This window comes from Gadus chalcogrammus, chromosome 1 (assembly GCF_026213295.1).
Source record: "Gadus chalcogrammus isolate NIFS_2021 chromosome 1, NIFS_Gcha_1.0, whole genome shotgun sequence".
NCBI lineage: Eukaryota > Metazoa > Chordata > Actinopteri > Gadiformes > Gadidae > Gadus > Gadus chalcogrammus.
The window spans coordinates 6090292-6105515 of record NC_079412.1 but is presented as its reverse complement, the minus strand read 5'-3'; the positions used below and the strand labels follow the sequence as shown (position 1 = coordinate 6105515).

Below are 15224 nucleotides of genomic sequence, written 5' to 3'. Positions count from 1 at the left end.
AAATTACCCCTGCAATGAAAATAACCAAAATTTCTCTTTTCTTCCAACTCCCTTTTCTCCCGCTCTCTGAACTGTTCTTTTCTCTGTACCCACACATTCCCTCTAGCTAACTCCCTTCTATCCTTTCCTTCATTACCACTTTACTTCCTCAGCACTTTTAACTGCTTCTGTATAAGGAACTTTATCCTTCCTTTTCACACTTTGAATTTCTGTCTCCCTTGTCATTAATTCACACCCCCAGTAGGCTGCACTGTGTCCCCCTCCACAATTACAACATTTAGGTCTTACCTCATCCCACTCCCCGTAGTCATGCTCCCCACCACATTTAGCACACCTTTTAGTTCCTTTACATAGCTTAGCTATATGACCAAATTTCTGGCATAGCATCTTACCGGTTTATAGATGAACTCTCTTACTCTGTATCTCATAAAGCCAAAGTAAAGCTCTGCAGGCAACTCTTTTGAACTAACTTGAACCAAAACTGACTCAGTTTCTATCTTATCAAACCCCTTAGTTAACCGCGTTGCACCCTGTACAGCATCACACTTAATTTTCACATTTTTAACCAGCTCCTTCATATAAATTCCCATTAGGAATCCCATATATCACTCCTTTACTTCCTTGCTCACCCACTTTCACCACTTTTACCACCACTATTTTCCCAACATGTTGCATCTTTAATGCTTTCTCAACCTGCTCTTTAGAGTTACATCCAATTAGTAAATTTCCATCATTAAATATTCTCGCATACTTGACCCAAGCTGATTCTTAATTACTTTTGTCAGTTTTAATGGTTCCAAATTCTTTACTCCTGGCCCCATTCAAACCACACAATGACCTTCAATTTCTCCTCACTTTCTTTCACTACCTTAACTCGCTTTGCTTTATGTTTCCTTCTTAACTCCCAATCCCTTCCACCCTGTGCCAAATCCTCCATGCTACTACAACTATCCCCTTGTTCTGCCATGGCAGAGAACTTTTGCGCAAGTATCGTATACCGGACCTCATCATTGTGTGTCACTAGTGTTGCCACCCGTCCCGTTTTTCCCAGAATTGTTCTCTTTTTTCACCAGCTGTCCTGGGAAACAATAAATATCTCCCGGGACACAATTTGTCCCGTTTTTTGGGGGAAAATGCCAACACCTCATTTGATTACTTTCGTTCTGTAGTAAAGCCCCGTCCACACGAAGCCGAAATGGGCAAAACCGTCAAGCGAAACCGGGTAGATCTGTAGAAACGCTGTAGTACACATTCCAGGGTAAGACTCCTTGGGCTTAACAGTCATTGGCTAGAGGGTCGAGGGGTGGGGCGATGACGTACAAGACTTTTGCGGTTTCGCCATGAAATCGGCTTCGTGTGGACGGGGCCCAATACGGTTCCTGTGCTTCTATGGCTCTTAAAATTGTCCCCGTTTTCATCCGTGACGCCCCCATTCTTGCGCTCCTCAGACAGAGCGGGAACACAATTTCAAACGTAAATGTATTAAAGGGGAAGAAAGTTACTCAGTGTGAGTGGAGTCAAGCACTGCGTCTTCATTTGAAATGGGAGGAGAGACTGATGAGGAAGGAGATGGAGCAAATAAAACATCCAAGCCACCAGTAAGAAAAAAAAGATTTACAAGTTACAATCCTGACTGGGCGAAACTTTCTGAGTTCAAATGGGTACGGCCGATCCAGGGAGACCATTTTTCAGCCACGTGCGTTTTGTGTCCGGCGAAAAATCTCAGTAAAATATGAAGGGGAAAACGCATTGGAAATCCATGCAAAAACATAAAAACATCAAGTTGTGCTCTCAAACAAACAAAAACACGCAGCCATTGCAACTTTTATGACCAAAAAAGCTTCACCAGAAGAAGACAAGATTGCAGCGGCAGAGCTTTGCAGTGTTTACCATGGAGTGAAACACGGCCACAGCTACTTATCAACGGATTGCGGCAATAAAGTAAGTGCGAAGATCTTTAATGATTCTTCTATTGCCACAAAAATGTCATGTGGAAGAACAAAAAGTGAGGCTTTAGTTCAGAATGTCCTAGCTCCTTACAGCCAGGAGCATTTAGCCACAGAACTGCAAAAGGCACCATATTTCTCTGTGTGTTCTGACGCATCAAACTCGGGCAACGCAAAATTTTATCCATATACTGTACAGTATTTCCACGGAGAACAGGGCGTTCAATATGGGCTGTTGGAATTTTATGAAGACCCCCATGAAACTAGCCGTGCTATCTATGAGCAAATTGTGGACATCACAGAAAAAAATGCTCTGCGTGTAAATCAGATTAGCGCATATGGAGCTGACAAAGCATTTGTGAATTTTGGCAAGCATAACTCAGTTTTCCAAAAACTGAAAGAAGTCAATCCACACATCATGAAGGGAAATTGCAAATGTCACTTGATCCACAACACCCTGAAAAACGCAAACAGAATTTTCAGTGCTACAGGTTATGATGCTGAAGCTATTGTCTTAAAAATCCACAGCGAATTCTCATGCTCAGCCAAAAGAGCAGATTCTCTGAAGGAGTTTTGCGAGTTTACTTCAGAACAGTATAAAGAAATACTTAGGCATGTTCCAACCCGTTGGCTATCTCTGTTGCCTGCAATTCAGCGGATCTTGGAGTGTTGGCCTGCCTTGAAGTGCTACTTTTTGACTGTCCTGACATTATTTGGAGGGTTATGTGCAAAAGTGCTGCTGATGCTGCCACCGAAAGCAGCGATGAGGATGAGGTGACAGTGTTTGAATGTGTCCTGCTGTTCCTTCACAATATCATGCAAGAGTTTCACTGCGCCATTCTGAAGTTGGAAAATGAGAGTGCTATGCTGCTATCCATTTGGATGGTACGCTGGTACGAACGACCAGCTTCAGCGAGAACGTGACGTCTTTCCCTTGCTCCAGCCTTCCAGTTTGCCATTTGTGTCCGACGAGTTTGAAAAGAATGGACGCCAAAAGGAGAGCAGTTTTGTCGATCACACTGGACACTTTCCTAGAACAGGAATTCATGGCTGTTATTTTCCTGAAACAGTTCCAGAATCTCGTGGAAGAAGATAGAAGTAAACGCAAACGGTATGTCCTCATTTCAGTATGTTGTATATAGGCCGTGTATAGACGTTTTTGCAGCGTTATAAAACGCTCGAAGGCTAGCAAACTAGCTGCCGGTGTGCTAAAAACAATAGCGACGTTGACTGTTGTGATACCGAAGTGTTGCTCGGTATTTCTATAATCAACTTCAGAATAAATGCATTTTAGAAGCTTAAGATAACGTTTGGCGAACGTGAATGTAACCTGGCATCTACATGACAATACAATGAACACCCATATCTTGACTTTTTCTTTAGTTTATGTGGATTTGCAGTTAATGATGTAATGCAATAGAAACACAAAACTGAAAATGATTGTGAATTAATTATTGTTATCTATATTGATAACAGTTTTCTCTCTTCCTCACACAGGGCTGTGGTTGAGGCTCTGTCTGTGCTGCGGCCCAGAGTGAACATTATCCGGAAGTCTGGCACAGAGTGGCAGATAATGCTAGACATGGATGACCACACATTTGCCCGGCATTTCAGAATATCAAAAACCCAGTTTGAGGTCCTTAAAGGGTACCTACAGGAGGGTGGCCTGCAAAGTGACCACAATCATGGGCTGCCCCCCCTGCCTATTGCCAAGAAGGTACTCATGTTCCTGTGGTACATAGGCAACCAGAACTGCTTCCGGGAGATATCAGACAAGTTTAACGTCTCATCTTCATCAGCACACCGCGCCATACTCCAAGTGCTAACCATCATATCCACCCTTGGCTGGGCTTTTGTCTCTTGGCCTAAAGGCTGTGAGAAGAGGGTGTCTGCCACCAGCTTCCAACGCACATGTGGCCTTGAGAGGGTCATTGGAGCGATTGATGGCTGCCACATTAGAAAACAGTGTCCATGGGTCAGAGGAGTGGACTACATGAACAGGAAGTCCTTCTACTCTGTCCTCCTCCAGGGGATTGTGGATGCTAAAGGCCGATTCATCAATGTCTTCACGGGAATGCCTGGCAAAGTGCATGATGCCCGGCTGCTGCAGTCCTCCTGGGTTTTCCAAGAATGGCAGGAGAGGATGGGGGAGTACCGTCTGCTGGGGGATAGTGCATACATCGGTCAGGATTTTCCCTTCATCATCTCCCCCCGGCGTGACAACGGGGCTCTTACTGATGCAGACCTTCGTCGCAACACCGACATCAGCCGGGGAAGATTCATCATTGAGCAGGCATTTGGGAGAATGAAATGCAAGTGGAGGCGCATTAGAGACTTGCTGAACACATGCACTGTCACTATTGCGAAGATCATCTTGGCTGCATGTTATCTTCACAACTTTGCCCAAGGTGCCTCGATAGGATGTGATGAACACCCAGATGGATGTCCAAGAGAGGATGATGCCAACCAGTAGGAAGAAGTGTTCAGGCAATTCTTGGCAAAACAAAAGACTATTTCTGACTTCTATTATGTTCATTATTCATTACGTTGATTCATCTATTACGTTCACTATTCCTGTGTTTTGGAATAAAAGTGTTAAACCTTAAAAGTTATGCTTCTTCATTTGTAAACCAATTTATATAATGGGGGAAATGGAAAGGCTTGGGTAGAATAGTAATCACATTGTAGAACCAGATAAAAACAGTTAAGTCAATGTGTGAAAATGTCTCGGGTGAAATTCAAACACACACAGGCATGGTCGAGTTTATAAATATATTTTGTTTTACTATAGGGTATAAAAAGGCAAGTTGGACAAAACAAAGTTATTCCAATAATACAACTCTTGTAATAATACAACTCTTGTTAATAAAGGGCAAATTGTTTGTATAAAATAAATGCAAATAAATAATAAAGTGAACAAAATAGTGCAAAACAAAGGTTAATTTAACTTGAATGAACTTGGAACTTAAACGCTTAAAGCATTGAACTTAAATGCTTCAAAAGCATTGAACTTTAATGGACAGGATGATCGCCTCACATCTTGTCCACCATCCTTGTAAACTGCGTGAGGAGCTCCCGCCGATCTTCCCACATCTCCCGCAGGGTTTCCTTCATGAAGTCCTCCTGCCGCTTCACAGCATCAGCCCTCTCCTGATCAGACGACTGCAGGTAGGCCACCAGCTCATCCTGCTTCGTTGGACGCTTCCGTGGCCTCGGTGTCTTATTGGGCACTGGAGTTGAACTCGAAGCATTAGGAGACGGGGAAGAGGAGCTCGTGGACCACACTGGTGAGGGAGCTCTTGTGAGTGGGGTTGAAGATGCTGTGCTGGTGGTAGGCACAGCTGGGGGAGCCCTGTCCTCTGACAATGGTGTGGGGGCACTGTTCGACCGACTCAGTGCGTCCGGTCGACGTACCACCACACCATGTCCATCGCCCGCAAGGACAGGTGGGTCAACATCATGATGCCCCCCCAGCAGTTCTTCCATCTCCTTAAAGAACTGGAAGCGGCCAGGTCCCCTTCCAGTGGAAGCATTGTGGTCTTTGACCTTTTTGTAGCCCTGCACCAGTGTCAACCCCTTCCGCGCCACCTTGTTTGGGTGGAAGTCTTCCCCAAACTGTGTGGAAAGCTTTGCAGCCATCTCTTCCCACAGCAGTTTTTTTGTTTTCTTCCCCAACCTCATCCTCCGGTTGAATTCATCAAAGGTCTTTGCTGGTCCCTCGCCCTCTACCGCAAGATGAATGCCCATCAGGTGGATGAGGAAGAGGGTTTGAGCTTTATCAATCACCTCGTTCAACCGCCTTGGTGGATTCGGATGGATATTGCAGGTATCTGAATCCTAAAAAAAAAAAAGAAACAGCACAGTACAGGGATAAATGACGGTTGAAGTACACTTATGTCTACAGTGTCATGCTTCTTAATAATTCGACCGTGCAAGTGCAATCCATTGTGTGTATGGTGGCAGCCACCATGAGGCCCTCGTCCACATAGTACTGTCCTGGTCTGTGGTCCAGCTGGTACAGATTACCAATAAATGACATGGTCCTGTCCTTGTCCAGAAATGCATTCATGCTCTGGTTGAGGAAAACTATTTTGGAAAAAAAAAAAAATCCAGTGTATAATGGTTGCCAGCTTTTACAGAAACATTAACATTGCAAGCCTTTTACATTGCAATAATATTTTGCCATTTTCGCCAATTTTAATTTCAACAAGTGCTGTCGTGTTTCTGTCGAGCCACGAGGGGTAGTAGCGGGCTAGTCATCATTAGCAACATAGCCTATTTAGCAAACATGCTTGAAAACAGAACTTTACATTGAATTGCACGCAAAGCAAGACCGTGCAATGCATAAATTGGTCACCGGATTAAAGCAGCAATGAAATTAAGTATGTAAGAGGATTTAAATCAACATTATAACCACCAACAAGAAAATACGCAACCTACCATTGACTGCTTGACGAGTTGTACAGCTCTGCTCGCTCTACTTTGAAAGCGACGAGATGCTATGACCAAAAGGGGGCGTGCCTCAGCGCAATGCCACAAGATGGCTGGGAGATTTGCGACTTCACCACTTCGTACATCCAAATGGATAGCAGCATGCTACTCTACTTGACATTCTGGAAGTCATGAGTCGACTGCGCAGCCAACTAAACTTGCGCCGTGCAGACAGGTTCTATGGTCATAAAACAAAGCAAGCAACCCGAAAACTGAGTGCAACAGAACAATCAAAGTTTGCAACACTGATTGACTGCTTCTTTGAAAAGGCCATTCTGTACCTTGAGGCTAACTTTGATTTTGATGATCCAGTTTTATCTCACACGAGCTGTCTGCGTCTAAGCGGTCCAATGGAGTGGGATGCACTCAAGGGATTGGTCAACAAACTAGCTATGGACATAGATGAACACAAACTGTACCAGGACTACACTGTACTGAACAGTGTCTTTGAATTCATCCCAGAAAACCTGGCACCAGACAAGAAATGGGTGTATTTTTTCAAGAAGGCGCAAACTGCAACCAAACTGCTCAAAGTGGTGTCTTTTGTTTTCTCTGTATCTGTCAGTAACGCCTATACTGAGCGTGTGTTTAGCCACATGGAGGATGTCTGGTCAGACAAAAGAAACAGGATGTCAGTGGGGTTGGTCAAAGCAGAACTTCAAGTAAGACTAAACTTTAAACTATCATGCGTTTATAGCGTTCATCGAGGGACAGCATGGACTACTGAAGGCAGCAAAAGGGGATGCCAAATACACACGGAAAAATAGGTGAGTGGCTGCCCAAATTCATCAAGTTAAAATGTTTGTAGTGCATTATAATATAATGACATTCAATCATGTTTTCGTCTGTATTTTTAAAATTTGTATTCAATGTAGAAAGGGGCAGCAGCAGACACATGAGTCCAGAGTGAGTGCAGGGTCAAGTTCATCTGTGTCAGGGTCAAGTGCATCTTTGTCAGGGAGAAAATCAGCGTCAGGACGACAAATGGGTAAGGAAAGAAATAGGGAGTCTTACAACTGTCAACCTAGTATATTTTAATGTCCAATCATGTTTTCATCTGTATTTTTTAATCTATTAATTTCAGAACAGAGTAGCAGCAGCAGATCAAGGAGTCCATCCAGTGCAACAGAGTCAATCAAACTGGCTGCGCTGAATTTAGGAGTCCGAGGTAGGAAACCCAAAACGCTGCCGTGTTTGGGTGCATGATAGAGCTTAGATCGGGTTGGATTAAATAATCTTGGATATAAATAACAATAATCGGTTTAAATAACTTCACATGGCGTGTCTGGTGTGTTTCCAGCATTGTCTGGTGTGTATCAGTTTTGATAAGCCCCTGTGTTCCCCAGCCATAGCGGGTGCTCCATCGGTAACAATGCCGCTAACTTTACTTTTTATTTATTTTATTTAAACTTTATTTTTCCAGATAAAACATTAAGAACAGTTTCTTATTTACAATATTGATCTGGTCCAAGAGGCCCCCACCAGGAATAAAAGGTACAAATAACAAAAACACAAGCATGACTAGGGTTGGGTATCGTTTGAAAAATTTCGATACCGATACCTAAACCCATACCTTCACGATACTTTATATTATGAAAACCTTATAGGATTATCGGCCAACTACTTTTCTATAAATTATTATACATTGAGCACCATAATTCGTTAATAACTCTAGCTTATAACTCGAGATTAAAAGGATACAATGACAATGAGGTCAACGTGCAAACTGGCAGATTTATTGTGAAGGCATTTTCATATATTTCAAATGATCATATATACAACATAAAAAAAATTATATTTGCCATCTACGTGGTTACTAATGTTAAAGTTGCAGTAACTTGTATCTATCCATTCTCAGTTAGAATTCTTATGGAGGAAGATAATCATATCTGCCTTTTCTGGGAGGAGTCGGGCCCTTTCCAGACTAATTGTGTCCCCAGCAGTTGAGAGAGTGCGCTCAGCTGGAGTGGAGGATGCTTGGGGACACAAGTACCTAGCACTAAGATCAAACAAGATCGGTAAAGTCTCCTTTCTCTCCAACCACCAGATTACTGTATTTGTTGAGGTCAACACATCAGATAGGCTTCTATACAGCTCCAACTCCTTTCTTGTCCTCTCTGCATCAGTCCGCGTGTTGGCACCATTCACATCACGGCTGGCACTGATGGTTAGGGCCCCGTCTTCTTCCACAAAGAGTTCACCGAGTGCAGTCAGGGGGGTCGACCTCTTTTGTGGTGGAATCTGGGAAAGAAAAAAAAAGCAGATGAAAGCAACATGGCTCAGAATGACACTCAAGACGGGACAGTGGCATGGCATTGATATTATCATATACATCATTTTTCCTTAGCTCTTACACGCCATCATCCTCATTCCCTTCCAGTGATGCTTCTTCTTCCTCCTCCGCCTGGCCATCATCAGATTGATGTTCCTTTATAAATGGAAAGAGATGTGTTTATGATTACTTCCATACATAAGTCTCTATAAGATATATAGATCTTATATAAGATCTATATCATTTTTTTATATCGTTTTTCCTTCCTTAGCTTATTATGACTAACTGCCATAGTAAAGGGAGTCAGGGAGGGGGTGGAATCAGCTACACTGCTGCTGGCTTGGACAGATGGACCTTAGTACGAAATGAAATAGGAGATAGTCAAAGGCAAATGCAAAGCCAACTAACTAACAAACGGTAGTGTTTTATTTACATTATACTACAATCACACACCATTGTTGGTGACTTTGAAAAAAAAAAATCTTTGCTCAAGGATCTAGTAAATTACGTTAGCTACCGTAATATTAGCTGGCACACAGCTAACCTGCTATTAGCTAGCGAACTTCTAGCGGGAAACGTACCTGTTATTTCATCGTTGCTAGCAGAAGAAGACCCAGCAGATGGAGTGTTGAAGACGGTGCAGTTGTCCAGTCTTAAATTGATGCCATGGATGATCAAATGTTTCATCATAGTTGAGGTGTTCCCGGACTTGCATTTTATAATCGCCAAGCAACGGTTGCATTTTACAGTATTGCTGTCAATTTTGACGAAATATAACCACGTTTTAGAACGCATCTAGCGCTAGCGTGAAGTTCAGTGAATTTGCCCCGCTTTCAACTCGAAGGCAGTCACGAGTCTCAGGTCACCCAAATAGCTTCATGCTGATTTGTCAGTCAAGTCGCCTGTATACAACAACAACAGTACTGATTGGATGGCTGCTGTAGATAAAAAATAATGAAATAAAAGCTTTCACGTCGTCTACCGTAAAGTATCGAAATTTGGCACCTTTTTCTCCAAATAATTCGATACTCGGTAGGACCGACATAATTCGGTCGGTGCCAAATGGCACCGTTGTTCGATACCCAACCCTAAGCATGACTAATTTAGACAAACATAAAACGGATAGACAAATACATAGCCTATGTACAGAAAGAAAACAGAAAACACCAATGCACTATTAATAATAATAATAATAATAATTAAGATGGGTCAATGTTATATTGTGTGTGAAGGGTGTAATGCAAATGAGAAACGGTGGAATCAACAGGAGCAGGGGGGGTCTACTAAGACATAGTTAAGTTTCTGCTTGAAGGCAGACTGTGATATGAAAGCTGTAAGTTTGAGGGTGTCTTGAATTTTGTTACAGTCAAAAGCTGGTGCAAAATGAAAGGAGTTTTGGCCGAAGGTAGTCCTGGTGAGTGGGTTGATGAGTTTTATAAGCTCAGATGATCTTGTGCGGTAAGTGCTTCTAGAGAGATGGAGAAGGGAGGAAAGGTAAGACGGGGTCTTGCCCAGGAGTGTCTTATAAATAAACTGAAGCCAATGTCGGAGTCGACGGGTTTGGAGGAAGGGCCAGTCCACCAGTTTGAAAAGTTCACAGTGGTGTGTATTAAAGGGAGCATTGGTGGCAAAGCGGATAGCTGAATGGTGAAGAACGTCCATTTTGTGTAGCGCTGTTTTTGAAGCCATTTTATAGATTGTATCACCATAGTGATAGTGTAAGTAAGTTTAGCAGAGCGTGTGAAGGATGCTTTGTTCCGAAAGAAAAAGGCCAATCTGGCTTTCACTTTAATCTGAATATTATTAATATGGGTGGAGAATGAAAGGGAAGAGTCCAGCCAAAGCCCTAGATATTTATAGGACTTGACAAACTCCAGTTCGGAGTTGTCAGCGCAAACGATCTTGGGGGGGCTGGAGGTGTTGTTTTTTCGATTGAAAAGTATGAATTTTGTCTTTTTAGAGTTGAGCCGTAGGTGGAGGTTGTGGAAAGAGTGCTCAATAAAAGTGAGACTGTCTTGAAGAGTGGAGGCCGCGGAGCAGAGAGAAGGGCCAGAGGCGTACAGTATAGTGTCATCAGCATAAAGGTTACTCCATGGCAGTTTAAATTCATCATTAGCTGAACAGACAGAGTCAAATAAATCCACACCTCTTGTCTGGCCTTTTAAACTTTTGAGGTCCAGCAGCTCTTCTGTTATATTCATTTCATCATCCACTCCTCGCAAAAAAATAAGTAACTGGGCAGTGTCAGACGCGTCTGTGCTTTCATCACAGGCTAAAGAAAAAAAGTCAAAATTCACTCCCCTGTCACCCACTTGCCTCTTTACGTCCGCTTATATTTTTCAATTCTGCGGGCCACGGTGTTGCGCGCTAGACACGTATTAGCAAACTCTTGCTGCTTTTCGGGGCAAATGTTATCCACCATCTTCATTACACAGTCTTTGACAAACTCGCCCTCTGTAAAAGGCTTCCCGTGTTTAGCGATTAGCATCGCCACTTCATATCTGGCTTTGGTGCTGTTTTCTACGGGGTCCCGAGCCTGGGTGAAGAGCCGCTGCTGGGAAGCTAAACCGGCTTCAGCTGCTTTACTTTTTCTGCACGGTCGCTCCCTGTGAACTTGTTGTATGTGTTACGGGTCCCAGGATTGGGTGCCACGGCAACAATAAAGAAATCTGTAATGTACAGAAAATGGTGAGAAACAATGAAGACACGACTGCTCAGTTCGTCATCCAAGTTGCGTCTCTATTCAAATTCACAAATAAAATACAAACATTTCTCTGAGTGTCTCTTGTTCAGTCTTCAACTGTTTAAGTACATCAAATATTAACTACATCGTACATCCTATTCTAATTCACATTCATGTTATAGCTCGTGCACATTCAATATTCTCCATTAGTCCACTTGACTCTACTTGAGCAACGTACTCATTTACATTCACCTGTTTAAGTGAGTTAAAGCATTAATAATAATATAGTGCAATAAACAGCATTAATCCACTGTACTTGAATGCAACATGTTGTTGGCAATCATTCTCGATTCACACACACTTAAATAACACATAAGTATTACTCAGAGAAAGCTAAACGTTTTCAATACAAAGTTAACCAAGTTGTGACTGGATGTAACAGTAACATTTTTATCTTTAACCAGTATGCATTAATATAAACATTCTTTCAAACTTGTATATCTGTAACCATGAACCTTTAACATTTATTCATATTCCCATTTGAACTGTAGTGTAAAGGAGACCACAAATAAAACTAACACTGTGCAAAGTGCTGACAAAAACCCTTACATTTCGCGGAATGCCCGCAAGGCAATACACAGGGTGAACAATAAACCCATAATCGGCGGGAACTGCCGTTTCGCGCCTTCCGGTATTTACCCCTGCCATTGTACTCAACGGCGGTATTTTAAAGTCTCTTAAGTTCGCTAAAAACACAACAAAACATAACCCGAACTTCTTTAACAGTTATACATATAAAGCAAGGCTTTAGAAGGTTGACATTTTATAGTTTGAACCAACTACTGACCTGTAATGTACAGAAAATGGTGAGAAACAATGAAGACACGACTACTCAGTTCGTCATCCAAGTTGCGTCTGAGGACGCGGGAGGAAGTGCTCCCGTCTGACGACAACCCGGAACGCAACTACTTCAGTGTCAACAGTTCCACCTGGGTGCTGCTTAGATTTTAAGTTCCTCTCAACACTAATTATGAGGAATAAATGAATGCACTGGTCTCATACATTTATAAAAATCGTTTCAAGCCCTTCAATTCAGAGAAAATTACCTTCTGCTAATATAAATCAAATAATCAGTTTTGAGAGTACCACATATGCATTAGCATGGGTTGTCTGATAGTGTCTCTTCACATTGAATTATTTTGCAACGGCGACACTCTGGTTGCAAATAAGGCAAACGCAATTGTTTCTGCTTTCAGTGAAGAAATATTGTAATTTCCATCGCTCCTGGAAGCGACGGTCCTCTTTATCGGCCTTCCGCTTTTTAGCTACAGCAGCCATGATGTAAGAATCCATAGATGGCCATAAATAATACATTTTCGCAAGGGAGCCGCGGGCCAAATAAAATATAACCCCGTGCCAAGATTGGCCCGCGGGCCAGACTTTGGACATGCCTGGTCTAATGGCACGTCATCAACGAGCAGCTCTAATGTGTCTGATAAGACACAAGAGCTCTCGGTATGAATATTTGACTCCACCTCACATTGTGTTAATATGCGAGGGGAATAGTCACACAATCACAATCACTCTGACAAAGCACCTATTACTGAGTGTGTCATAGAGAGGCGCGACATGTCTCTTAGGTAAAACCTAATAAAAGAGCATGGGGAAGCCCAGGAGGCTGCTGTGCAGATATCCTCCATAGGCATCCCTCTTTGCAGAGCGACAGAGTACGATATTCCTCTGGTCGAGTGAGCTCTGATAGTCTCAGGAGGCTCTGCCCCCGCCCCTCCATAAGCCTGTGTAATGGCTTCACACAGCCAATGTGTCAGCCGTTGTTTCGTCAGGGGGAGGCCCTGGGAATGATCTCTGTAATGCACAAATAACTGTTGAGATTTGCGCAGAGCCTCCCTGCGCTTCACATAACAGGCAAGCGCGCGTACGGGGCACAAGAGATGGGCTGTTGCTTCCTCCTCAGATTGATGAGGGAGAGAGAAACCATTGAGTGTTATTACTCTCGATCTGAACGAGCTAGTAATACTCTTTGGTGTAAAAGCCGGGTTCGGGCGTAATATGGCCGAACTGCCATCTCCTTGTATTCTAAGACAAGAAAGGGCTACAGAAAGTGCAGACAGGTCGCTCACTCTCTTAACTGACGTCAGGGCCAGCAGAAAAGCTGTCTTGGCTGACACTAATTTGAGGGGCACCCGGTCAAGAGGCTCAAATGGGGCTTCAACCATGTGCGCACAGCACCAGTGTTAAATCCCATTGTGGAGTGAGAGCACGTCACGGGTCCTTCTCCCCTCACACCTTTTAGGAAGCACTTCATTAAGGGTTGACTAAAAACATTTTTATTCCCGAAGCCTTCGTGGCATGATGAAACAGCAGCCGTACGTTTTAACCGTGCGAAAAGCCAGCGCTCTTTCCATCATTGTCTGGAGGAAAGAGCACACGCGGCAAAGGGCAGGAGATGGGATCACAACCCCTCTCCGTGCACCATTTCTGGAAAGTCGGCTCTGCGCCGCCATTGGCGCACCGGGTCGATGCTCAGGGAGAAAACCATCTCTGCAGCCGCCTCATGTGAAGCAGCCCCAGCGGCACCACCGTGTGAGGGATGGTCCGTAAGACCTCCTGGGAGAGGCCGAGACCCTCTAGGCGCTCGCGTTCAGCGGCCAGGCCCAGAAGCGCTGGCCGATCTCTGGGTTATCTATGATTGCTCCCCCTGCCTGTGAGAGAGTGTCTCGCCGCCAAGGGAGTTTCCTCGGCGGCCCCGAGAGCAGACGCTGGCAGGGAAACCACGGTGCACTCGTGCGTTGAGGTGCTATGCGAACCATAGACAACCGCTCCTCTTGGACTCGGTCCAAGACTTGGGGAATCAGAGAGACGGGTGGGAAAGCGTACAGGAGTGTGTTCAGCCACAGTCTGTGAGCAAACGCATCCACCTCGGAGTGAGGGATTGTCGCTCTGAGAGAGAAACACAGCTCGCACTGTGTGTTCTCCCCTGTGGCGAATTGGTCGACCTCCGCCTCCCCAAACTCGCTCCGTATCTGATTGATCGGATCGTGGTGCAGAGTCCAGTCTCTCAGAGATATGTCTGCCCCTTTGTTCAGGACACAGGGGATGTACACTGCTATGATGGAGAGCAAGTGTGTGTGCGCCCAGCATAACAGCTGTCTCGCTGTGCTCAACAGCTGTGCCGAGCGCACGCCCCATTGGCGATTTATGTATGCTGTCGCCTTGTTGTCCGTGCGAATCATTACCTGTGGATTCGTTAACATTGGGGCAAAGTGTTGGATCACTTCCAACACAGTGAGGAGCTCCAATGCGTTTATATGCATGGTCACGGAGGGCGTTCAAACGCCGCCCACTACGTGAAACTGTCATGCTCCTCCCCAGCCCGTCAGAGAAGCATCCGTGGACACTGAGATGTGTGACGTTGCTCTGCCCTACGGTACTCCTCTCGTGAGGGTTTGGGGATCGCTCCAGTGGGTCAAATCAGGGCCCACTGATTTGGTCACTTTGCGCCGCCATTGGCGCACCGGGTCGATGCTCAGGGAGAAAACCATCTCTGCAGCCGCCTCATGTGAAGCAGCCCCAGAGGCACCACCGTGTGAGCGGCTGACATCATGCCCAGCAGCCTCATGACAGAGAGGGCTGACACGACGCTGCCCGGGGAACAGCGGCGGAGGAGAGACCACAGCGTCTCCATCCTCTGCTGTGAGAGCCGTGCTCTCATTACAGCTGAATCCAGCTCTACCCCCAAATACATCACACTCTGTGAGGGGAGGGGGGAGCTTTTCCTCCAATTTATGGCAAAACCTAAATTCGACAGGTG

At 44.5% G+C, this 15224-nt stretch overlaps 1 protein-coding gene across 2 annotated transcripts; it reads left to right on the top strand.

Annotated features, from left to right (window-relative positions):
• The first annotated feature begins 1311 nt into the window (after positions 1–1311).
• LOC130375647 (uncharacterized) lies at positions 1312–13613 on the top strand. Of its 2 annotated transcripts, XR_008893907.1 has the most exons (3): positions 1312–3057; positions 3444–7425; positions 7522–13613. XR_008893907.1 is itself a non-coding variant. In XM_056582704.1 (2 exons), exons 1-2 carry the CDS (start codon positions 2930–2932, stop codon positions 4417–4419), a joined length of 1104 nt encoding a protein of 367 aa, XP_056438679.1. In that variant the 5' UTR covers positions 1312–2929; the 3' UTR covers positions 4420–13613. The 2 variants fall into 2 exon arrangements, 1 of the variants encoding a protein (XP_056438679.1); XM_056582704.1 differs by having other exon boundaries at positions 3444–13613.
• Positions 13614–15224: the final 1611 nt, after the last annotated feature.

What these genes read in the sequence shown, in the direction of transcription:
- LOC130375647 (XM_056582704.1), top strand. Translation starts at nt 2,930, where the DNA reads ATGGACGCCAAAAGGAGAGCAGTTTTGTCGATCACACTGGACACTTTC. An exon ending in GATAGAAGTAAACGCAAACG is followed by an intron (nt 3,058 to 3,443) that starts GTATGTCCTCAT and finishes TTCCTCACACAG; the next exon opens with GGCTGTGGTTGAGGCTCTGT.